At 42.2% G+C, this 24,588-nt stretch overlaps 1 protein-coding gene across 1 annotated transcript in view; it reads left to right on the top strand.

Annotated features, from left to right (window-relative positions):
* The first annotated feature begins 2,034 nt into the window (after nt 1–2,034).
* The window catches only part of LOC140465846 (SWI/SNF-related matrix-associated actin-dependent regulator of chromatin subfamily D member 2-like), a 46,050-nt gene continuing 23,496 nt past the window's right edge, over nt 2,035–24,588 (top strand). Inside the window, exons 1-10 of the mRNA XM_072561686.1 lie at nt 2,035–2,674; nt 6,663–6,850; nt 9,079–9,121; nt 10,803–10,925; nt 12,946–13,065; nt 14,278–14,373; nt 15,993–16,094; nt 17,905–18,066; nt 20,674–20,771; nt 21,674–21,809. Coding sequence (XP_072417787.1) covers nt 2,504–2,674; nt 6,663–6,850; nt 9,079–9,121; nt 10,803–10,925; nt 12,946–13,065; nt 14,278–14,373; nt 15,993–16,094; nt 17,905–18,066; nt 20,674–20,771; nt 21,674–21,809 — 1,239 coding nt within the window. The 5' untranslated portion in view covers nt 2,035–2,503. The remainder of the gene's footprint in view (nt 2,675–6,662; nt 6,851–9,078; nt 9,122–10,802; nt 10,926–12,945; nt 13,066–14,277; nt 14,374–15,992; nt 16,095–17,904; nt 18,067–20,673; nt 20,772–21,673; nt 21,810–24,588) is intronic.

The following is a 24,588-nucleotide window of genomic DNA, read 5'->3' as shown; positions in this document are numbered from 1 at the left end:
CCTCGTGAATTGCTAATGATATTCTAATCTTTTGGATGTAGGTTTGCTCACTAAGCTGCAAGAGTCATTTCCAGACATTTTGTTACCCTACTAGGTAACATCTTCACTGGGCCTCAGGTGAAGCAATGCTGAAAATTTCTGCTTTCTATTTATATGTTTGGGTTTCTTTGGGTTGGTGATGTCATTTCCTGTGGTGAAATCACTTCCTGTTCCTTTTCTCAGGGGGTGGTAGATGGGGTCTAACTCAATGTGTTTGTTGATAGAGTTCTGGTTGGAATGCCATGCTTCTTGGAATTATTGTACGGGTCTTTGTTTGGCTTATCCTAGGATGGATGTATTGTCCCAGTCGAAGCGGTGTCCTTCCTCATCCGTATGTGAGGATACTAGTGAAAGAGGGTCATGTCTTTTTGTGGCTAGTTGGTGTTCATGTATCCTTATGGCTAGTGTTCTGCCTGTTTGTCCAATGTGGTGTTTGTTAGTGTCCTTGCACGGTATTTTGTAAATGACATTAGTTTTGCTCGTTGTCTGTATAGGGTCTTTCAAGTTCTTTCAAGCAAAACAGCAGCTAATGAACTTGAATTTTCAGCATTGCTTCGCCTGAGGCCCACTGAAGATGTTACCTAGTTGAGTAATGAAACGTCTGGAAATGAACCTTGCAGCTCATCGAGCAAACCTACATCCAAAACCTCAACCTGAGCTACAAATCTTCTCAAACTTCGTTAATATTCTAATCTCCTGCAGGTTACCATTGACCAGAAACTGAACTGGACTAGCAATATAAATTACATTAGATTACTTACAGTGTGGAAACAGGCCCTTCAAAAAGCAACCCACCCAGACCCATTTCCCTTCATTTACCCCTTCACCTATCACTAGGGGCAATTTAGCATGGCCAATTCACCTAACCTGCACATCTTTGGACTGTGGGAGGAAACCGAAGCACCTGGAGGAAACCCACGCAGACACGGGGAGAGTGTGCAAACTCCACAGACAGTTGCCTGAGGCGGGAATTGAACCCGGGTCCCTGGCACTGTGAGGCAACAGTGCTAACCACCGTGGCTATGAGAAGATCAGAAGTCCAGAATCTCACAAGTAATTTACATCCTGACTTTCCATAGCTTATCCACCATTAACAAGACATAAGTCAGGATGTGATGGCATACTCGCTACCTGCCTGGATGAGGGCAGCTCCAAAAAAACTTGAGAAGCTCGACAATATCCAGGACAAAGCAACCCCCTTGATTGGCACCATACCTACCAAGTTTAGTCCTTCGAACACAATGCTCAGTGGCAGCAGTGTGTACCACCTACAAGGTGCACTGTAGTAATTCACCAAGACTCTATAGAGAGAACCTTCCAAACACTTGACTATTACCACCTAGAAGGACAAAGAGGACCAATCGCTGGGAACACCACCGCTTGCTAGTTTCCCTCTAACCACACATTATCTTGACTTGGAAATATATCACTATTTCTTCAGTGGCAAAACTCCAGCACTAACAGCATTGTAAACATCCTTACACCAAATAGACTGCAGCAGTTTGAGAAGCCAGCTCACCACCATCCACGTTACCTATAATTTTCCAAACTCCAAGATGGGCATGCGGCATTGGTAGTCAATACGATTTGGTGTACATGGACCCTTTGAGCGAATTCGTGGCCACTTAAAGGGAACATTGCTCATCAGCATCCTCTCCAGGGCAATTAGGAATGGACAATAAATGCTGACCCAGCCCAAATCCCATGAATCATTAAAAATATTTTTCTAAGAAAAAGTAAACATGATGCTAGAAACAACTGAGGAAATGTGAGGTGGATTTTCCAGACAGAGGGCTCAGTGTAACAGAGATCCTGCTGACTGCAGTTTACCTGGCGCAGACAAGAGAGTTTCTGCTTCCTTCCGAAAGCACATTGTTCAGACTTGCCTGGTGAAGTGCTCCTGCTAAGTGTAGGTAGAGGGCGCGCAGGCTGAGTTCCCTGCTAACCTGCTAGTGCAATCCCCACCCATCTGCCAAAGCCACAGAGTGGGCGGGAGGCGCAGCTCTCAGCAAACAAGAGTGTAGCGAGAGAGAGAGAGACAGAGGAAAACACTCTTGATCTTTATCTTTAGACATTTTGTTGGTTTTGAGGCACTTTAGAAAATGTGTCAGTGCCAGCAGAAATGGGGGCTTATAGTTCCCCAGCAGATTCATGGGTAATGATGACACCAAACATTGCCACCTTTGTGCCTGTTGTTAAATGCAATGCGTGCGCTTTGTTGTTTTAAAAGAAAATAGCGTTAACGTAGCCGGTAGGAATACTTGTGGAGTGAAACCAGAGACATCTCCCTGAGCCGCGGACGCTTGTGGCCACCAATTGGAGGAGTGAGTGACTTGTACCAAGTGACAGCTGAGTCAGTGGGATCTTTGTTGCAGGGAGAGTTGTTAGCGCCGAGTGAGATTGTCTTTTGTTTTGCTTTGTATTTCTTGCTTGTGTCCGTTTATGCATCCACTTTGAAAAAAAAATGGCGACAAGAGTAGGCGGAGGGTACCCCATGAACCCAGGGAGTCCTCTGAATCCTTCCTTGGGGACGAACCCAATGATTGCGATGCCAGGACAAGCGGTGAGAATGCCAATGAACCTCCAGCAGCAGCCTCCAGGCTTCAGGGCGATGGGTCCCGGCGGCGTTTACAACGTGAGTAATCACCCTCCAAACCCCACTGCTCACCAGCAATGCCAAACTTTCCAACTTCTGCCCTTATTCATCTGAACCAATCGATCAGAAAGCACTGAGACTCACCCGCTTTATCGATTCCACCGTCCCCACCTATTTCTGTAATTGTTCCTTAACCTCTTATAATTAAATACTTTATTCAGTGGCGTAACATAAAATTTGGTTTAGACACGTGCAAGAGAAATGAAACAGTTCTAAAGGTGATTGTTTTTATTGAATAAAAGAGTTGGCTGCTGTTCTCTCTCTCTCTGGTGTTGCTCACATTGGGAAAGAGCTGACCTAGACAGACACACAGTTCTCTTACTTTGATGGTTGAAATTTAACTGCAACTCGGCCTAAACGCTCCCTCCCCGATCCTCCCTGCTCAATTATTTTTTTTTAAATGTGTTGTTGTTCCCGTTTTGCTTTACTTCCGCATTCAGTGTCGCATCCAGAAAGCTTGTTCCGTGATCGCGGAGACTCCGCTCCAGCTCCCCCTCCACCAGGAGCCCCGGGGCGCCCACACATTGGGGTGGATCACCACTTAATCTGCAGAGGCTGCCTTCCCCCCCCGCCCCCCCGGGGCTCAGCGAAAAAAAAACACAACCCCTACCCTCCCGGACCATAGTCTTACACGTGGTCAGTACTGTAACTGAGGAGAGGCACATGAGCGCCATCACATGCCTCGCATTATAGGGCCACTGGTAGGACGGGCATCTGGATTATACAGAACAGGAGCATTTGGGGGATCTCGATTATTGAGAGAAGGGGGAGTAGGGGATCTGGATTATGCAGACCAGGAGCATTTGGGGAATCTCGATTATTGAGAGAAGGGGATCTGGATTATACAGACCCGGCAAAGTAAGGGATCTGGATTGCAGGGGCAAAATATGTAGTAGAACTGAATTGTCTGAATGAGAGGATATATCGGGGACAGGGTGGCTGGAATTATAAAACTGTAAAATGAAAGGAACAGGAGTAGGCCATTCAGCCCCTCCTGCTCCACCATTCAGTAGGATCATGGCTGAAACTTAATTCCCCATTTCTACTTTCCTGCATTTTCCCTGTAACCCTTGATTTCCCCGACTGATCAAGAATCTCTCTCTGCCTTAAATATACACATGGACTCTGCCCCCACTGTTCCCTGAGGCAAGGAGTTCCAAAGACACTCCCTCCTTTGAGAGACAAAATTCCTCTCATCTCAGTCCTAAATTGGCGCCCCTTTGTTCTGAGGCTATGCCGTCTGGTACTGGAATATACCATGAGGCATTACAGCAGTCCAGGGATCTTAGGGAACCTTCTCTGAAATGGGACAAGTTTAGTTTGGGAAACTTGGTCAGAATAGACCAAGGATCTGTTTCCATGCTGTATGAATCTATGACTCTCTGATTCCAGAGACATAGGCTATATGGAAGATCTGGATGATCGGGGTGGGCAGAGAGGATCTCCTGATTATGGGGATAATGGAATGTGGGGGATCTGGGTTATATAGAGAGAGCGTGTAGGGACTCTTGATTATGAGGACAAGGGATTGTAGGGGATATGTCTCACAAGGATGGGGCATATAAAGTATTTGAATTATAGGGGTGGGGAGTATAGGTTTGTGATGCCATTTCCTGAGGTGACATAATTTGCTGTTCCTTTTCTCAATGAGTGGTAAATGGGATCCAAGTCAATGTGTTTGTTGATAGAGTTCCAGTTGGAATGCCATGCTTGTAGGAATTCTCGTGTGTGTCTCAGTTTGGCTTGTCCTAGGATGAATGTGTAGTTCCAGTTGAAGTCCTTCCTCATCTGTATGTAAAGATACTAATGAGAGTGGGTCAGTAGATTGCTTGAGTGGAGGAAAAGGGGCAGGATGATTTGTATGTGGAACATGGTGAAATGGAAGTTAAGAAAAAAGAGCTCTATCGTGAGTTTTTAAATTCATTCACAAACTGTTGACTATCAACATTTATCGTCTGTCCTCAATTGCCCTTGAGAAGAAGGTAAGCACCTTCTTTACGCACAACAGTCCATGATACCTACAGTGCTGTTAGAAATGGAGTTCCAGGACCTGTAACCCTAAAGGAATGACAATATTGTTCCAAGTCAGGACCGTGTATGGAATGGAATCTGCAGCTGGTGGTGTTCAATTGCATCTGCTGCTGTTGTCCTTCTAAATGGTAGAGGTTGCAGGTTTGCTGTCAAAGAAGCACTGGTGTGTAGGTGTCATCCATTTTGTAGATTGTGCATAGTGCTGCCACTATGCAGCAGTGGTGGATGAAGTGAATGGTGAAGGTGTGTCAGTCAACCAGGCTGTTTTGTTCTTGGTAGCATCCACCTTCTTGAATATTGTTGGTGTTTGAAGGCAGGGGAAGGGGTGATGGGAAAAATGTTCTAAGTGGAACAGATGGAAATGAGGGCCTTGTCAAATATAGTGGTAGGAATCCTACCATTTTGAAGAACTTTGGTAAAAGGACAATATCAGAAACTATAAAATGAAGCTAACATCTTCAGAACAGATGCAAATGTGTTGAAAAAACCTGATATAATGTAATAAAGTCCAAGGAATCTAAATGAAAGGAATTGAAGTCAAATTAACTAAGAGAATCAGTTGTATGATAGTGGATATTAATTGATGATAGTCAATTCATAAAATTGAGACAGACAATTGAGGGAAGTACAGAGTTGGAGATGGATCATGTGATGGTGAGGGAATAATGATCAAAGTTATTGAAGTAGTCTTATTTCATGATGAGAGCGGGAAACAGAACCAGTGTCCGAGAAAATAACGGTCAGGGAAGATACCTCAGCAGAACCATGACAACTTGTTCTTCATGAAAAGACAGGGACAGCTTATTCTGATTAAGGTCCCTATAACAGTACTTTTTATTTGGAATAAGCATTGTTTCAACAAAGCTTGTTAACAATTATGAAGTTTATATGATTATTATATTTTGGGGCTTTATTTTTAAGGTAAAATGAAGGTGATTCATATGACTTGTTCTGAAGTCTTCCTGACATCAAGCCTAGATGGTTTGTTTGTTCAAAGTCTTTCAAGACTGGAAGAATTAGCAAGGTATTTACACTTGTAGAGAATGGAAGCAGCCTGTTTGCTAACAACAGATAGACTGAAGCTGTCCAAAGTCCCAGAACATTAGTGAGAATATCAGATTGTAAACTCTTGTGCTTTAAACTATTGAGTTTTTATTCCCAGATGTAAGAGAGTTTGGTTCTCTAAGCAACATTTGTACCATGATACAAGGTCCTTGTGATTCACATTGCCATAGGAATGAGCTTTGGGAAAGTTACAGGTTTTCCGAATTGATAGTTATTGATTGCAGACAGGCTAACTTGCTAGAGTCCAAGTTTACTGCATGAAAATGCACTGGAGCTCAAACTCAGATCGGAAGGACTAAGTTTGTGTGGTGTTACAACAAAGCTGGAAGTTTTGGAGTGACGACAAGAAGGAAACCTTTCAATGCAGCGAGTAAGGATCTGAAATGCACTGCTTGAGTGTGTAGTGGAGGTGCAGAATTTCCGAAAGAAAATTAGTTAGTAGACTGAAGAGCAGTGCTAAGGAGCAAAGATAGGAGACCAGGTGAATTATTTTTGCAGAGAGCTGGCACAGAGTCAACAGGCTGACTGATGATCTGTGTTGCAATCATTCTGTAGTTGTATGATTTTGTACCTATATCACCCATTTATAACACTGGCCAAGAGATTGGTGGGGTAGGTTAATGATGGGCTGTGATAATACTGTAAACTTAAAGAACCAAACTAAAGTACCTCGCACAAAGGTATGAAGCTTTAGTTCATTGTTAAGTTGTCATAATCAATAAAGACATAGGTGAAAAGAACCACCATCTTTCCATTTTCACTTCTGCCTAGGACTAGTATAAAATATCTATTAGAGAAAGTATGTTGCCCGCTTGCTATAATATAATATATATTTTCCTGGTTTCTCCCTTCCTCTTTCCCCTCACCCCAGCGAGGAGGGATGCCTCCAGGAGCTCGCATGGGAATGCCAGGAATGCAGATGGGCATGCCATCTGGCTCCTCTTTCATGGGCAGCCCTGCTATGAGACCAGGTATCCCGCAGCCAATGATGGACCCGTTCCGGAAACGTCTGCTTCCACAGCAGCAGCCTCCACAGTCAATGCAGAATCGTGGGAGAGGGTAAGAAACTGGAAGTGTGCACCGGGTCCCTGCGTACATAAAACAAAGCATTTATTCACAGCAGTCAGAGAGAACAGCCAAGTTCATGGAATGCTTTAATATTTATAACTTGGGGCTTCCCAGTGTGTCTGCATTTATCCAGTGCACACATGAGTCACACACAACCAAGAAGGTTGTAGCATGATTGCCACGTCTATGTCAACTTGTCTGATCTTAGTATTGGCAGTGATAGGGTATGGCAGTTGGTTTGCTTCTTTTGGATTTGGCGGAGAAAATTTGCCAAGCTTTTTGTTCCTGACTGCTGTCCAGTGACTGCGAGAGGTTGTAAATGTGCAGCTTAATACCCTTGGAAAGAAACGATTATCTACATAACACTGGCCCAGCAGGGAGTCAGTTCCATGAGAGGGCAGGGAAGAAAAGAGACCAGAAAATTGTCAAAAAAGCAAGAATGCAATCACCAAATCTGGAAGTAATGTGAGTTAATTTAATTTTCTTTTGTTTATATAAATTTAGGCTGGTTTCCTTTGCAAAACCACCTCAAAAATGATTTGCCTCACTCTTGACAGATAACTCAGTATCTTGTGTCTCATGCCTGAAACGGAACTGAAGTGCAGCTGTGCTGGAACACACAGCCCCAATAGGATGTTAGTGATGATGAAAACCCTAAACATACTTGCCTGTTCGCTAAATCTGTACCACTGGGAAGGATTTGGAGAGAAAAAGAGTCTTCCTGGTGGCCATGTTTAGCAAATCTTACAAATTGTCAAAAATCGAGTGGTTACCAGCTGCTAGAAACCAGGGCAATTGGAATCGGTGTTTTAAAAGCAATGAACTAGAATCTTGGCTCTCCTCCACCCAACTCAGGACCTTGCTGTTCTATGAATATTCCATGAATAATGCTGATTATCATGGAATAGCTGAAAGGCTTGCTGCTTGAGCTTCTGCCTGTGGTGAACCAACCCCTAATGCTTTTTTCTAATGTCTCACTCCAAGTACCATTGGTGATTGGTGACCATGGGCTTCTGAGTTGGTCAGTGGTTTGGCATTGCCTCCTGGCAGCATCTGTGGAGAGAAAAAAAAGAGTTAACATTTCAAGTTCACTGACTGTTCTTCAGAACTATCTTTATCCTTATTCAGTAGGGAACTGTGTACCGTACTGCTAAATTTACTCCAATGCCGTGGTAATACTTTGTGGTTTGAATGGACATTCTACAATGACCCTTTTCTGTGCTGGTCAGTTTTCAATATGGTCAAGAGTAAATTAACTTTACTGTATGGGTCAGCTAGCTCAGTTGGTTGGATGGCTAGTTTGCAAAGCAGAGTGATGCCAATGGCATGGGTTCAATTCCTACACCGGCCGAGATGACCACGAAGGACACTTCTGTCACCTGAAGCCTGATGACCCTCAGGTTAAACCCACCAGTTGTCTCTCTTTAATGAGAGAGCAGCCCTTTGGTAAGACTATGGTGACTATACATTGCTTTACAGCTGATTGCAAAAGTGAACAAAGTCTTTGTTTCTGAGAAGACTTCCACATTTCTGCTGATAAATACAATAAGGTCTTGCCATTCACATCTTCCCTATTTGCACAGCGTTTTTTGCACCATGATACCCATTGCTGTGTCAGTGTTCACGTATCAGTGGTTGTCTTGGGATATGCTACACATCAGTAGATTTCACCCCAAAAGTGACTACTTCATATGAGAACTGGCTTTCTAGGACTGAACTCTTCCGCTTTTGTGCAATAGCCGAGAATTGGGTTGCTATGTACTTTTAATAACCTGCCAGGTCACCAGAGACATTTAGGCAAGTCCCTTCAATGTTTCTGCGCAAAGTGAAGAAATCCATTCTGCCTTGCATTCTAGCAGTCAACATTGAATCTATGCCTGAGATTTATATTTTGGACATGTTATTGTACTGTACTCCATTGGTAATGCATTTATTTACTGAAGTAATGTTTGTAAATATCAAAATGTTGAATGGTTGGAACTTATCCAGCTCCCTGCAATCATAAGACGTCTTCAGTGTTTTCGATTGCGCTGTTTGTGAGGTTTACCAGGAATGTATCTTTCACTGGCAGCAGGATTTTACTGCACACAATAATTAAAGGGAATTTAAAATGTAGTAGAATCAAATATAAATTCTTATGTTCACTTGATCTTTAAAAGCCATATATTTACTCAATCAGTCTTAATTGTTACCTAACTCTGTCTCTTTGCTGTCCACAGTGTCAAGAGACGGAAAATGGCTGACAAAATTCTACCGCAAAGGGTAAGTGTTGAGTACTGCAGATGTGTTTGCAGGTTTACATTTATGACAATAATATCAGGGATGAAAAAGCTCAGTTATGGGGAAAGAATGAAGATGTTGGGACTGTTCTTATTGGAGAAATATCTAAGGGGAGATCTGATGGGGTTTTCAAATTGTGAGTAGAAAAGGACATTCTGTTTTGGATTATAAAAGAAACAGGTATGAGAGCATGGATTTAAAAAAGAATGAGGAAAACCTTTTTCACTCTGGGAGTTGTTAGAGTATGGATTGTACTACCTGGAAGTGGGGTGGAAGCATGTTCAATTGGGGCACTGAAGAGGGCAATGGACGATTATTTGGATAAAAATAATGTGCGAGGGTATGGGGGCAAAGCATGAGATTGGCACAAGGCCATGAGGCTCATTTGAAGAGCCAGTACAGGCATATGATGTGCCAAATGGTTTCCATCCATGCCATAACAGTTCTGAGTTTGAGATTACCTTGCATGCCAAATGCAGGGATACAGGTTCTCCTTATTAGAGCAGATTTTTTTTCTGTTCCTCGTGCTTACATGGATGGCCCTGCAGAAAGATGTCTTGTGGTCAAGTGGTGTCAGTGCTAAGACTTGACCAAACTCCCACATTAATAGATCGCACACCTTATGACTTAATAGCTACAATGGTGACTGTGTGGTATCAGGGAGGGGTCATTTTTCTACCTGTTTGCAAATTTTAGGATTAAACTACAGCCAAGCGTAAAGCAGGAAAACTTGTTTAATGGTTTTGTTGTTTCTTTTTAATTAAAATAAGAAAGCAATAGACAATAGATGCAGGAGTAGGCCATTCAGCCCTTCGAGCCTGCACCGCCATTCAATATGATCATGGCTGATCATTCCCAATCAGTATCCTGTTCCAGCCTTATCTCCATAACCCTTGACTCCACTATCTTTAAGAGCTCTATCCAAAGCGATAGGAAAGATGCCCCATTGTGATAATGAAGTCAGCTGTCATAGAGGTTACTTGTTTGGACAAGAGTCTCATCATTTTCTTTTTAGTTAAAACTGGTCTTACCTCAGCACCTCTCTACAAATTGGAAGATTTTATACCAACTCCTACGACAGGAAATAGTCTATCTTGTTTTTGCCTATTAAAACCTTTCATAGTTTTTTGGAAAAAATCTTCGATTAAACATCTCTTCACCTTAGGGTGCTTCAATGGACATAGTCTCCGATGTCTGGCCCAAGAATGAATCCAGTCCCTGTCTTCTGTTCCACAATGGGGCATTCCATATTTGCACATAGTAAGCTAATTGCACCCTAGCAATTGCCTTGTGCTCCATGCCTCCATATAAAAATCAAAAGGCTTTTAGCATTTTCAAGGAATGATATATTGGAACCACGGACTAAGAAGCATTAGTATTTCTCTCTGTTGTTTATGTCACGATATTAAGACTGAGACAAGAAGATCTGGAAATGGATCCCTGCATGTTTTTGAAATTTCAAATGAAAATGGTGTAAAATATTCACACTTTTTTACAATTATAATTTTACAATTATATTCTAGTGTGCTCAGTGAAAACAATACAGTAAGCAACAGTAAATGAAACCCGTCACAAGCAACAACAGAAAGAAATTAGTTACTGTATGGTTGTTTTTGTTTCAGTCCAAAGCAGCTTCAATGTGTTGTTAACTCTTACTTTACAGATCCGAGACCTTGTCCCTGAATCCCAGGCTTACATGGACCTCTTAGCTTTTGAGCGCAAACTGGACCAGACAATCATGAGGAAACGGCTGGAGATTCAAGAGTCTATGAAGAAACCCTTAATGGTACAGCACGTCAAAAGGCTCAATTCTATTGCATTTGTTTTGTGGTTATTAACTATTAAGCTTTAATCGATAGGCTCCTATGTTCTCATTCTCTGTTCTCAATTATGCATGGTCATGTTTCTTCGTCAGCAGTGTCTTGCAATTTATACAACCGTGTTTAACAAAAGATGTCACAAGACAAAGGCCACATAATCAAAACATTCACAGAAGTGATTTTTGCTGATGACACAAAGCTAGGTGGTAGGGTGAAATGTGATGAGGATGTTAGGGGATTACAGGGTGACCTGGACAAGTTAGGTGAGTGGGCAGATGCATGGCAGATGCAGTTTAATGTGGATAAATGTCTGGTTATCCACTTTGGTGGCAAGAACAGGAAGGCAGATTACTACCTCAATGGTATCAAATTAGGTAAAGGGGCTGTTCAGAGAGATCTGGGTGTTCTTGTCCACCAGTCAATGAAGGCAAGCATGCAGGTACAGCAGGTCGTGAAGAAGGCTAATAGCATGCTGGCCTTCATAACAAGAGGGATTGAGTATAGAAGCAAAGAGGTGCTTCTGCAGCTGTACAGGGCCCTGGTGAGACCACACCTGGAGTACTGTGTACAGTTCTGGTCTCCAAATTTGAGGAAAGACATTCTGGCTATTGAGGGAGTGCAGCGTAGGTTCACGAGGTCAATTCCTGGAATGGCAGGATTGCCTTACACGGAAAGACTGAAGCGACTGGGCTTGTATACCCTTGAGTTTAGAAGACTGAGAGGGGATCTGATTGAAACGTATAGGCTTATGAAAGGACTGGACACTCTGGCAGGAGGGAACATATTTCCGTTGATGGGGGAGTGCCGAACCAGAGGACACAACTTAAAAATACGGGGTAGACCATTTAGGACAGAGATGAGGAGAAACTACTTCACACAGAGAGTGGTGGCTGTGTGGAATGCTCTGCCCCAGAGGGCAGTGGAGGCCCAGTCTCTGGATTCTTTTAAGAAAGAATTGGATAGAGCTCTTAAAGATAGTGGAGTCAAGGGGTATGGAGATAAGGCTGGAACAGGATACTAATTAGGAATGATCAGCCATGATCATATTGAATGGCGGTGCAGGCTCGAAGGGCAGAATGGCCTACTCCTGCATCTATTGTCTATTGTCTATTGTCTATTAAATGAGTTGACTCACTGGCAGTTCAGTGTTCGACCAGGTTAAGAGGTTTCCAGGAAACAGTATCTACCAGTGCATCAACCGTGCGCCTAAGGTTGAAGAGCTGATTTGCTGCCAATCACAAGGTTGTGAGTTTAAGACTGGTCTCTTTTCCATTTGGGTTGGGTCAGCTTTTTAGTACCATCATTTAAAAGGTCAGGTATGTAGACCTGCTGAAGACAGGACGTTACTGTTTTCTGCTCAGTTGGAGGAAAAAGAGATTTTTGATTAGGTTAGGTTCCCTACAGTGTGGAAACAGGCCATTCGGCCCACAAATTCGACACTGACCCTCCAAGGAGTAGCCCACCCAGACCCATTTCCCTTTGACTAACGCACCTAACACTGTAAGCAATTTAGCGTGGCCAATTCACCTAACCTGCACATTTTTGGACTGTGGGAGGAAACTGGAGCACCCAGAGGAAACCCACGCAGACATAGGGAGAATGTGCAAACTCCACACAGACATTTGCCCAAGGCTGGATTTGAACCTGGTTTGCTGCCGCTGTGAGGCAGCAGTACTAACCACAGAGCCACCGTGCCACCTCAATCATAGATTAGCCTAGGACCAGTCAGGGTCAAGTATTTTGCCAAAATCATCCTGACTAGGAGACGCTGGATTGGAGCAGGTGGTCTCGGTTGGTTCTTTTCACAACCTTAACTTTACAACTTCGCATCCACTTCCTTTTTATTTCATTTTTCCAGTTTCTCTGTCTCTATCACATATTTTCTGACAGTGCCCCCTTCCACACCAAGGCTTCCAAAATTTCTTATCATTAGCACAAGTCCCCGTTGGAAAGGTTCTGAGACACTTGGTGTTTTCTTAATTTCAGCAAAAGCGTAAACTGAGGATCTACATCTCCAACACCTTCACTCCAGCCAAGCCAGAGGGTGATGAAGGAGAAACTATTGCATCGTGGGAACTTCGGGTGGAAGGAAAGCTACTTGACGATGTGAGTGGGATTATTATGTCTTGGAACTGTTTCCTGTACCATATGATGGTCTTATATGTATGAATTAGAAAGATTGTCCTATTTGCTCCCTTTTAATAAGTCTGAGAATACAGTGTTTGCTTGTGAATGGGCATTTTAACATTTTTTTAACTTTAATTTTTTTTTCCATCTGTGAAATGTGAGCGTGGCTGGCTGGCCAGCATTTATTGCCAGTCCCTGGTTGCCCTTCAGAAGGTGGTGGTGAGGTGCTTTCTTGAATTGCTGCAGTCCACCTGCTGTGGGTTGACCCACAATGCCATTAGGGAGGGAATTCCAGGGGTTTGACCCAGCGACAGTGAAGGAACAGCAATATATTTCCAAGTCAGGATGGTGAGTGGCTTGGAGGGGAACTTGGAAGAGGTAGCATTCCTATGTATTGGCTGCCCTTGTCTTTCTAGATAAAAGTGGTCATGGGTTTGGAAAGTGCTATGAGGATCTTTGGTATAGAATGTTTGGTGATTTCACAGTGAAGCTGCTGGGGGACCTTGTATATTAGAGCTCTTTTAACTGAATACTGTAGGCATACATGCCTTTTATGAAAGGTTTAACTAATACCTGGCTAATAGCTGGTTAACGGTGAGTTTAGTGAACACTTGATACTAGATCACAGTAGTGACTGTCCAGCAGAGGGTTTAAGGCTTCAGTCCAGTTGTGAGATTACATCGATAAATTGCAACACTATTATTGACAATTAACAGAACCTCAAAACCAAACGGCAATAGGTATATGTTATTTGCAATAACGTGTAATGTTTACTTGAATAGATTCATAAACTATACTTTGTATATTTTGTAAAGCCATCTGAAAATAAAATGCCTGTACATAATTGAAATAAATGACCTCAATTTGATTTGTATAACATCTCTGAAAACGGAAATAACATAGTGGAATAGGGAAACAGTTTACCAAAGCTACAAAACTGTAAGAGCACATAATTACAATCAAGGTATTTGTTGCAGTTAGTTCCTTGTCTTGGCCATGCTGGCGTGGAGCACAATCCAAGCAAGATAGAGAAAATGGAAGACTCACTCTCTAATTCCCTTAGTAGCAAGTTAGTGAGTAGCTTTGACTGGCTTTCATAGCAAGTTAACATCCTACCTTGGCAATATGCCCATTTATAAGCAGAAGTGCATTTAACCAGGCAACTTAAATGGTTTGATTTTCCTTTCACAGCCTGGAAAAGTGAAAAGGAAATTCTCATCCTTTTTCAAGAGCCTGGTTATCGAATTGGACAAGGATCTCTATGGACCGGACAATCACTTAGTGGAGGTAAGATTGACCACTTAGCAACAATTCTGTTAAATAACAAGACAAGATCACAGTATGATTTCCCCCTCACTCCTAGGCTGCGCAGGAAGCACTAAAATTGATAATCAGGAAACCTCCACTGCCAAAAAGGTATGATAATTATGCAGAACCAGGCCACTGCAAACCTCGTTAATATTAAAGATGAACATGCAGCATGGAGGGTAATATATCACAAGAACCAACACAAAACATGGGAAATGTGATATCCTTAGCCAGCTAGATAACCAGTTATACAGCAGGAGACATACATAATGTGACTGCTACTCCTTTACAACTCACCCATTCACTGTGTACATTAAATATCAGTCACCATGACACATTTCATAAAGTTCCCTGTTTGTTGGCTTTCATCCCATTTGCTTTGCCCTGCATAAAGCTAATCTGATCGCTCTGTATAAGGTGCCAATGTGTTTGACAGCTGCTACTATGTGTGTGCTAGTGACTCCCATCTGTTCCTATTGTGGGAGGTGAGAAACCCTGTGTGTGTGTTTTTGTGACTGCCTCCCTCTTTTTTTTTCTTTCCTCAGAGGAATCAAATGTTTCTTAGCAAAATTAATACTGCACAAAAGAGCTGGCAGCCCCAGGCTGTGGAGCATATTGCTTTTGTTCATATTTGTGGATCTATATTATGTTCCAAACGGTAAAAGGGATTATAATAGCAACCCTGCAGTTTTTCAGTACAGCTATCGTATGTTTGCTCAGCAGAAGGTTTTAGACTGTTGAGTGTCATGTGTAGACACAAGCCTTGGTGAATATAAACAGTGAGAAAAGGAAAAGATTATCAACTGACACCATTAAAAATCTCAAGGTGATATTTACAATGTATGCCACTCCTTGGTGGGGTGAACACAAACCTTCACTAAAGGAGATCTGGTGCATTTTATTGGCCCAGATGTTATCACCGAGTAAAAGTACACCTGAAATGCTATTCAGGCATTCAGTTGGAATAGGTTGCTCTGTGTGCACCAGTCCTCTGGCGCCTCAGATTTAATGCTCTTGTTAACCACTTTCTCGGTGTCACTCCTCACTTTCTCCTCTGAGTTTGAAATCACCTCATTCAAAGATTAACCCTTCCAATCACTTTGTCCCAACATTGACAACTGAGCCATTAACTAATTTTGCTTCACACTCTGGGATACTTACACAAAATTATTTTGCCCTTCCATTTCCCTCTGTCTTCCTTTGAGACCCTTACTCAAAACGATATATTTGACCAACCAACCAACTAATTGTCCATTCTAATCACTCCTTCCTGGCTAAAGTGTCTATTTCTTTCCTTAGACCTTTATGAAGTGCATTGGGACATTTTTCTCTTAGTATACAATTTAAATTGTGCTTGTTGCTGGATTATTTAATGCAGTTCACTATGTTTTGAGTGAGTCGCCTCCCCAGACATTGACCAAACTAATTAGACAGACTTTAGGGAAATTAGACATGTTACTGGCTTGTGTGGCACAGGAAGCATTAGCAGAGGCTTGAGATATGATCACTGCCCACTTAGGCATAAATACTTACAAAAGAAAAAATTATAAATTCTTTAGATGTGCTGTATAAGTTGACTTGTATCTCTTGGATTACAGTGGCACCGAATGTCCACAACGCAGGAGACAGATGGCTTTCAGGTGAAGAGACCAGGAGATGTGAATGTGAAGTGTACCCTGCTATTGATGCTGGACCACCAGGTAGGAATTCCTTAATTCAATGGAACCTAAGCTACTTTAGGCAGTACTTAATAATATCTTGTATGAGGCTGTTTTTGCAATTGTATTTTCAAGATGTGGGCATTGTTGGAAAGGTGTCATTTATTACTTCTCCGAGTGTGATCTGAGAAGATGGTTGTGGGCATTTTTCTCATATTACCATAGGCCACACAGTGAGGTTCTTTCCACAACTTTATGGCAGCTGTTTATTGCAACTGAGTAAATTTTTAAAAGGCTGTTAAGAGAAATATGAGTCAGATATCGTCTCGACTGGCCAAAGATGGCAGTTTTCCTTCTCTTAATAAGATTAGTAAATCAGTTAGATTGTCGTAACAGTCCAACAGCTTCATAGTCCCTTCATATTTGTGTCTGCTTTTTATTTCTTGTTTATTAAATGTGAGTTCAAAACCTCTATCTGGTAGAGTTGGAGCTCACTTTTTCTCAATTGCTAATCCCTAATGAACCACTACAGTGCTGTACCCAAATTAAAGAAAAACAATGTCAGTCAAATACATGTAACTACCTGCATTCATTGTCTTGATTAGAAGTATTTTAAGATTTCTTAATTTGTAATTAGCTATAAAACCAGGGAGATGTGATGGCCTAGCAATATTATCGCTAGACTGTTAATCCAGAGACCCAGATAACGTTCAGGGGACCTGGGTTCGAATCCTGCTAGAGCAGATGGTAGAATTTGAATTCTGTTTTTTTAAAACATTGGAATTAAGAGTATAATGATGACCATGAACCCATTGTCGATTGTCCAAAAAAACCCACCTGGTTCCCTAATGTCCTTTAGGGAAGGAAACTGCCATCCTTACCTGGTCTGGCCTACTTGTGAGTCCAAACCCACAACAATGTGGTTGACTCTTAACCAGATGGGCGATAAGTGCTGCCTAGCCAGTGACATCCTCATCCCCTGAACAAGTCAAAAAAGAAAATAGCCATTGCTTAGAAGTCACACCGTAATGGTAAGAGAACAATAAGCTGGGAAACACAGACAGAGCACTAATTTAGTCACTTAACTGGAGGATGAGAAAATATTGTTGGGCCAGAAAGCTGCAGGATAATGAAGGAAACCTCATCGTGTTGTTTATAAAGAAAATAACATTCCAGCCCCTTCTATACACTGAACAGAACTGGTTAGATCATGTTATTCTGAGGGTGACCTACCTCAACTGTTTAGATTAGAGTGGTGCTGGAAAAGCACAGCAGGTCAGGCAGCATCCGAGGAGCAGGAAAATTGATGTTTCAGGCAAAAGCCCTTCAATCCCAGGGCATCACCAGTTTCCTCATTTCCCCTCCCCCCCACCTTACCCCATTTCCAACCTGCCAGCTCAGCACCATCCTCATGACCGGTCCTACCTGTCAATCTTCCTTCCCACCTATCCACTCCACCCTCCTCTCCAAGCTATCACCTCCATCCACCTAGTGTACTTTTATCCTCATTCCTGATGAAGGGCTTTTGTCCGAAACATCGATTTTCCTGCTTCTCGGATGCTGCCTGACCCGCTGTTCTTTACCAGCACCACTCTGAACTAAACTCTGGTTTCCAGCATCTGCAGTCCTCACTTCTGCCTACCTCAGCTGTTGTACAGTAGAACATGTATTTATTTGCTGGTAAGGGGACTTGCCTTATTCTGAATCTGCAGTCAAGGCTTTGTCAAAGGGGTGGCAGTTTCATTTCATGTGATTCTCTGTTACATTATTTTATGGGTATTTCCTGACTAATCTCTGAAATTGAACAAAAAGTGCAGCCTGGGATCGCCAATAAAAACACCTTCCATTTCAGCCCCCACAGTACAAACTGGACGCCAGGTTGGCACGATTACTGGGTGTCCACACTCAGACACGGGCAAGTATCATGCAGGCACTGTGGCTGTACATAAAGAAGAACAAGCTGCAAGATAGCCATGAAAAAGAATACATTAACTGCAATCGCTACTTCAAACAGGTAAGAAGATAGCTTTTACCTGCAGTGTATGTGTGCAGAGGTCTCTCCCAGGATCACTGATGCTGTGGGTTCCTCACCTCAAATTTCGGAGGGAGAGCCACTGAGATTTAAGGCAAATTTCTCCAAGAGGAAAAGCAGATTGAAAGTTGCTGTTGCGAGTTCCAGAAACGACAGTTAAGTTCAGAGGCATGTTGGAGAGCAGTCAATGCATGGCATAAACCACATGAAACATGAAGGAAGTACAAAAATAAAACCAGTAAAAGGCTCAGGATATTCCAAAGCATTGATCCAGTCTTTGGTATTTCCCAAGTTTTTGTTAGAATAACACAATATTTTCATTCCTGTGTTTTCCACTAAAGTCCAATTCTTCTCCAGAATCTATGTGATGCAAGTTTGGACAAACAAACACATTAAGGTCTCACAAAGGAAATACTAGCCAGGACTGAAGAGAAAAAGCAATGGAACAGATTGCTAACAGAAGGCCATGTTTGACAAATTTGATTAAATTTTTTGAGGAGGTAACCATGAAGTGTTGATGAGGGTAATGCATTTAATGAGTGTTTGTGGGCTTTAGGAAGACTTTAGATAAGGTCCCTCATGGTCAAGATTGGTCAAGAAGGTATGAATCTATGGAATCTAAGACCAAGTGGCATGTTGTCTGAGGCAGGAAGTAGAGGGTGATGGTAGAGGATGTTACTGTGATTGAAGGTCTGATTTTCACTGGGGTTCTGTGGGACTTGGTACTGGGACCCTTGTTATTTGTGGTGAATGTTAATGATTTGGACATAAATGTAGGGGATATTATCAAAAAGTTTGTAGATGACACTAAAATTGTTTGAATGTTCAATAGAGAGGAGGGTAGATGTAAACTGCGAACAATATCACTCAGATATGCAGAGCAATGGCAAATGAATTCAACCCGAAACAGTGTGTGCTAATGAACTTTGGGCAGTGCTAACAAGGCACAAGATTAAAGTGGTAGAAGGCTAAGAGGAGAGTTGAGAAGAATTTTTTTTAACTCAGTGGATGGTGGGTGTCTGAACTCACTGTCTGCAAGGGTGGTTACGTGAGAAACTCTTAGCATTTAAGCAGTATTTAGATTTTCACTTGCATTACCAGACACTCCAGGGCTATGGGCCAAAAGCTGGAAAAAGGAATTAGTATCATTGTTGACAGACGTGGACACGATGAGCAGATTGGCCTTGCTCTGTGCTGTAAATATTTATGGCTTTTCCAAAGAGCCAGCACAGGCACAGTGGTTAGTATGAAGCCCTGAACTCTTAACACTGTGGATTGACCATGCTAAGTTGCCTCACTGTGTTCAGGGATGTGCAGGTTAATTCCATAGCCATTGGAAATGTGGGGTTAGGGTGGGGGACTAGGCTTGGATGGGATGCTCTTCAGAGGGTCAGAATGGACTCAATGGGCCAAATATCCTCTTTCCACACTGTAGGGATTCTATGATTCAAAGCCATGGCTGTCAGTCCTATTCTCTTTTGTCAGCCTGAGGATTTTGAAAAAGACTTGATGGATAAATTCTCAATCAGAACACCATGATCTTTCAGGATTAGCATTCCAAGATAAGTGCTGAATAAAGAATTTTAATGCTCCATACGTCTCTGCTGTCAGCTCCCACCCTCGTGTACACACACAATTCCACCAGCTGAGTACTTGGACATTCCTGACAAAGAAGAAAAAGGCATTAATCCACAATAAAGTACCACCGAAATGCTCTCATCAATGCGGCTGAATTTCCTTTTATCACTTTACTGCTTCTTTCACAATGGTCTCAGAAAATTTTGCACCAACTGAAACCACAATACATGCAATATAATCCAGGCCTCTCCTAGTGCCACATTTGAATCAGATTAACATAATCCCTCTGCACAGACTTCATGTGCTACCACTCACACAATAAGGCTGAATTTAGGAACTTCGACTCAGAAATTTAAAGTCTTACTGTTCGGTCTATTCCCAGGTTGGTGCTCTTGTCTAAGTCCAACCACAATAAAAGCCCACCACGCTGCTACCAGCAGCTAAGTTGTTCCATATCTCCCTCTCCCCAACACACCTAGACCTCCCAACACAAGTGCCACTTACTGTATTCAGTACCTACATTGTCAGTCTGAACTGATTGTAAGAGGAACGGTTGAAATACTTTTACTCTCCACAGAGCCCATGTGGAGAGATCTACTACAAGTAGTAAATGTCAGGATATATTTTTGTTCGATTTTCTCCCACCACCAAAAACTGCAATAGCCCAACCAGCATTTTTGATTTACCAGTGTCACCAATTCCAGTGTGTGCCAGTTAGCAACATTTTTACTGTGATATTTAATTGAATTGTTGCTTTATGCTGCATTGGGTTATTTTGGACAGTCATATTTTATTTATAATTGGATCAGTCCATCTGAGTTGAACTACTTAAGCACAATTTTAACATGGGAGTCCATATGAACCCTTCATTAAGGAGTCCCAAGTCAGTAGTAAACACAGAGCCCTTAATAGCCTAGTTGTCAATAAAGCTGAGATTCACACTGAGAGGCACAACAGTTACTGGTGCCTTTTACTGTGTCTCCTGTGTTAACAGTGAATCTGTTTTCGTAGATCTTTAACTGCATGCGAATGAAATTCTCTGAAATTCCGATAAAGTTGGCTGGTCTCCTGCAGCACCCAGATCCCATCATTATCAATCACATGATTAGGTAAGTGAAAGGGTGTCGATATTGTGATTCACACGCTCAGACTTGTGACAATTATTTGACTCAACAACAACGTGAGTAGTTGAATATCTAGACCAATGCTGGACATTGTTTTAAAGGTCACACAGCACTTGACGGACTTCTTCGGTAACTTTATTCACATTGAAAACTACCACCAACCTCCTGACCTTGCACCTGATGTAAAAGTGCTTCTTATCATGACCCCTGCAAAGTAAACAATGAGGGGTCACATGGGGTTTTTAATCTAGCAAGGAAGCAATGACAAAGTCAATAAAGCCCTTGCCTAATGGTCAAAGAAGACTGGAAGAATATAATTCAATGGGCAAAGTTGCTGATAGTTGTGCTAAAGCATCATTGACTGGAATTACTCGTGAGATTTTCAGGTTGCTGAAACTGAAGGGCAGTTCTCACCCAATACATTGTACACCAGGTCATTCTCCCTGAATACAATACATCAGCTCCAATGAATTGCAGTAGTACTATACACCATCACCTCAGACAATGGATTTAGCTACATAGTCATGTTATTATGTTCTAAAATGGGATAACTGGCAGTGGTTTCTATTAAGAGGCTCCTATGCTATCACAAACTGGAAAAGTATTCACTTATATCCTCTACTGTGGACCGTATGCACAGTTATATGTGATTTTGGGTGCAGTAGCAGACTGTTAGCAATTGGGTAAAGCAGGAGAATCTCCATAAAACATTCAATACAGTAAAGTGGAGGCTGGATAATATACAATTCTATCTTACAGCTGTTACAATAAGCAAAGGCTTACATAATCTATGTGACATTTTGCAATTATTTAGAGGTTGTATTAGTGACGAAGTACAATGAAACAGAGCATTATGGCACTAAATCTCTTCTTATTGTTTGACACAGTGTGGATCCTAATGATCAGAAGAAAACAGCATGTTATGACATTGACGTAGAAGTTGATGACCCTTTGAAGAGTCAAATGAACAACTTCCTCCTTTCAACAACCAATCAGCAGGAAATCGCAGTGCTGGATATTAAGGTAAAGAAATATAAGGAAAATAAATATGAATTCCTTTTCCATTTCTATTTTCTGCAGCTATATAATAAGGCCATAAGAAGTACAAACTGAATTAGGCCATTGGGCCCCTCAGGTCTGCTCTGCCATTCAATAGGATCATAGCTGAAACTTAATTCCTCATATGTACTTTCCTGCATTTTCTCTGTAATCCTTGGTTTCCTTATGGATCAAGAATCTATCTATCTCGGCCTAGTTATACAGAAGGACTCTCCCTCCATAGCTCACTGAGGCAAGAAGATCCAAAAACTCTCAGCCCTTAGAGAAAAGAAATTTGTCCTCTGGTCCTGGACCCTCCTACGAGGGAAATATCTTCTCAGCATTTACTCTGTCCCCACACCAAAGACTACAGCAGTTTCAGAAGATGGTTCATCATCTCCTTCTCAAGGACAATTAGAGATAGACAGACAGACAGTGACATTCACATCCCATGACTAAATAAAAAGAAATTCCGAAGACTCATATTGGACTCGAAACATTAACTCTCTTTCCCTCTCCACAGATGCTGCCAGATCTGCTGACTTTCTCTAGCAGTATCTTTTATTTCACATTTGCAGCATCTGAAGTATTTCACTTTACAAAAGTGGTGTGTTTCAGTGCAATTCACCCAAAAATCAACCAAAACCATTTGTTGAACTTCATGTGCAAATAATCCATGTGTTTTGGCAACAGTTAGCAAAATTCTACAACAGAATTGGTCGCTATCTTGGGAACTACCCACTCCTGCACACCCCCCCCAAAGAACAAATTAATCAGTATTCCCACTAATTCTATTTGTGGACCTTCAAGGAGATATTAAAAAGTTAAGCTGTTTCTTTGAACCACAGGATAGAAACAGATAAGGCCGTAAAAGATTTTCAATATAAGTTTAACTGTACGCCGATGCAACTACTGGATGGTTTTGTACAGTTTTTGCTTGAAGTCATTTTCAGTTATTTTTATTCAAGCTAGGATTTTACCATTGGTGTAGATGTGCTGATGTAACAAGGAAATACATGGGCATGCGACAAGACCTGCCCCAAATTTTAGTGCTGACAATAGGTGCGGCACAGTGGCTCAGTGGTTAGCACTGCTGCCTCACAGCACCAGGGTCCCAGGTTCGATTCCAGTCTCGGGTGACTGTCTGTGTGGAGTTTGCACATTCTCCCAGTGTCCGCCTGGGTTCCCCCTGGGTGCTCTGGTTTCCTCCCATAGTCAAAGATGTGCAAGTCAGGTAAATTGGCCATGCTAAATTGCCCATGGTGAGAGAAATGGGTCTGGGTGGGTTAATCTTCGGAGGGTCGGCGAGGACTGGTTGGGCCAAAGGGCCTGTTTCCACACTGTAGGGAATCTAATCTAATTAATTAAGTCTCAAGAGCTGCTGGCCAATCACTGACAATGGCAATTTTCAAGTGCAATTCTGCACAGTTTAAAATGTTAAAGTGAGGGGTCTGCTTCCATGACTCTCTTATATACTTAAGTAGGCAAACTAAATAACCAAGTCTTTGAGCAATCCATGTCCCTAAAAAGTGCAGCTTGTTGAGTTAATCCAGAAGATTTAGAATCCCTATAGTGTGGAAGCAGGCCTCACGGCCCTTCGAGTCTACACCTCCCCTCTGAAGAGCATTCCACTCAGACCCATCCCCTACCCTATCCCTGTAACCCTACCTTTCCCAGGGCTAACACACTTAATCTACACATCCCTGGACACTATGGGCAATTTAGCATGGCCAATCCACCCAAACTTCATCTTAGGAGGAAACCAGAGCAGCTGAAGGAAACCCGTGGAGACACAGAGAGAATGTGCAAACTCCACAAGAACAGTCGCCTAAGGCTGGAATCGAACCCTGGCCCCTGGCACTGTGAAGCAGCAGTGCTAACCACTGAGCCAGTGTGCCAACTTGATACACAGTAAACAATGAATGTACAATAGCAGTGCACTGATCACTAATTACCTGAGGCTGATGTGGCTGAATGTTATAGGGCTTTATTAAAAACTCTTTCAATCAATCAACTCTTTCAAAAAATTCACCAAATACCCTTAGATAACACTTTCCAAACCCATGACTATTTCCATATAGAAGGATAAAGGCAGCAAAAATGGGTACATTACCACGTGCAAGTTCCCCTCCAAGCCGCTCATGACCCTGAATTGCTAATAAATCACTGTTCCTTCAGTATCATTGGGACAAAATCCAGGAATACCCTCCCTAACAGCATTGTGGGTCTACATACAGCACATGGGACTGTATGGAGTATCATGCTGAGGTTGTACAGTACATTGGTGAGGCCTCTTCTGGAGTACCATGTATAGTTTTGGTCACTCTGTCATAGGAAGGATATTATTAAATTGGAGAGCGTTCAGAAAAGATTTCCCAGGATTTTGCCGGGACTGGAGGGTTTGAGTTATAGGGAGAGGCTGCATCGGCTGGGACTTTTTTCACTTGAGTGTAGCAGATTGAGGGGTGACCTTATAGAGGTTTATAAAATCATGAGGGGCATAAATGAGGTGAATACCAAAGATCTTTTCCCTTGGGTGGGGAGATCAAAACTAGGGGCATGTTTTTAATATGATAGGAAAAAGATTTAAAAGGAACCTGAGGGGTAACTTTTTCATACAAAGGGTGGTTCATATGTGAAATGAACTGTCATAGGAAGTGGTAGATGCAGGTACAGTTATAACATTCAAAAGACATTTGGACAGGTACATGAATAGGAAAACTATAGAGGGATATGGACCAAATGTAGGTAAATGGGATTAGTT

This window comes from Chiloscyllium punctatum, chromosome 42 (assembly GCF_047496795.1).
Source record: "Chiloscyllium punctatum isolate Juve2018m chromosome 42, sChiPun1.3, whole genome shotgun sequence".
In the NCBI taxonomy this organism is placed as follows: Eukaryota; Metazoa; Chordata; class Chondrichthyes; order Orectolobiformes; family Hemiscylliidae; genus Chiloscyllium; species Chiloscyllium punctatum.
Note: the sequence above shows the minus strand (reverse complement) of the source record. Positions and strands in the feature narration are given on the sequence as shown.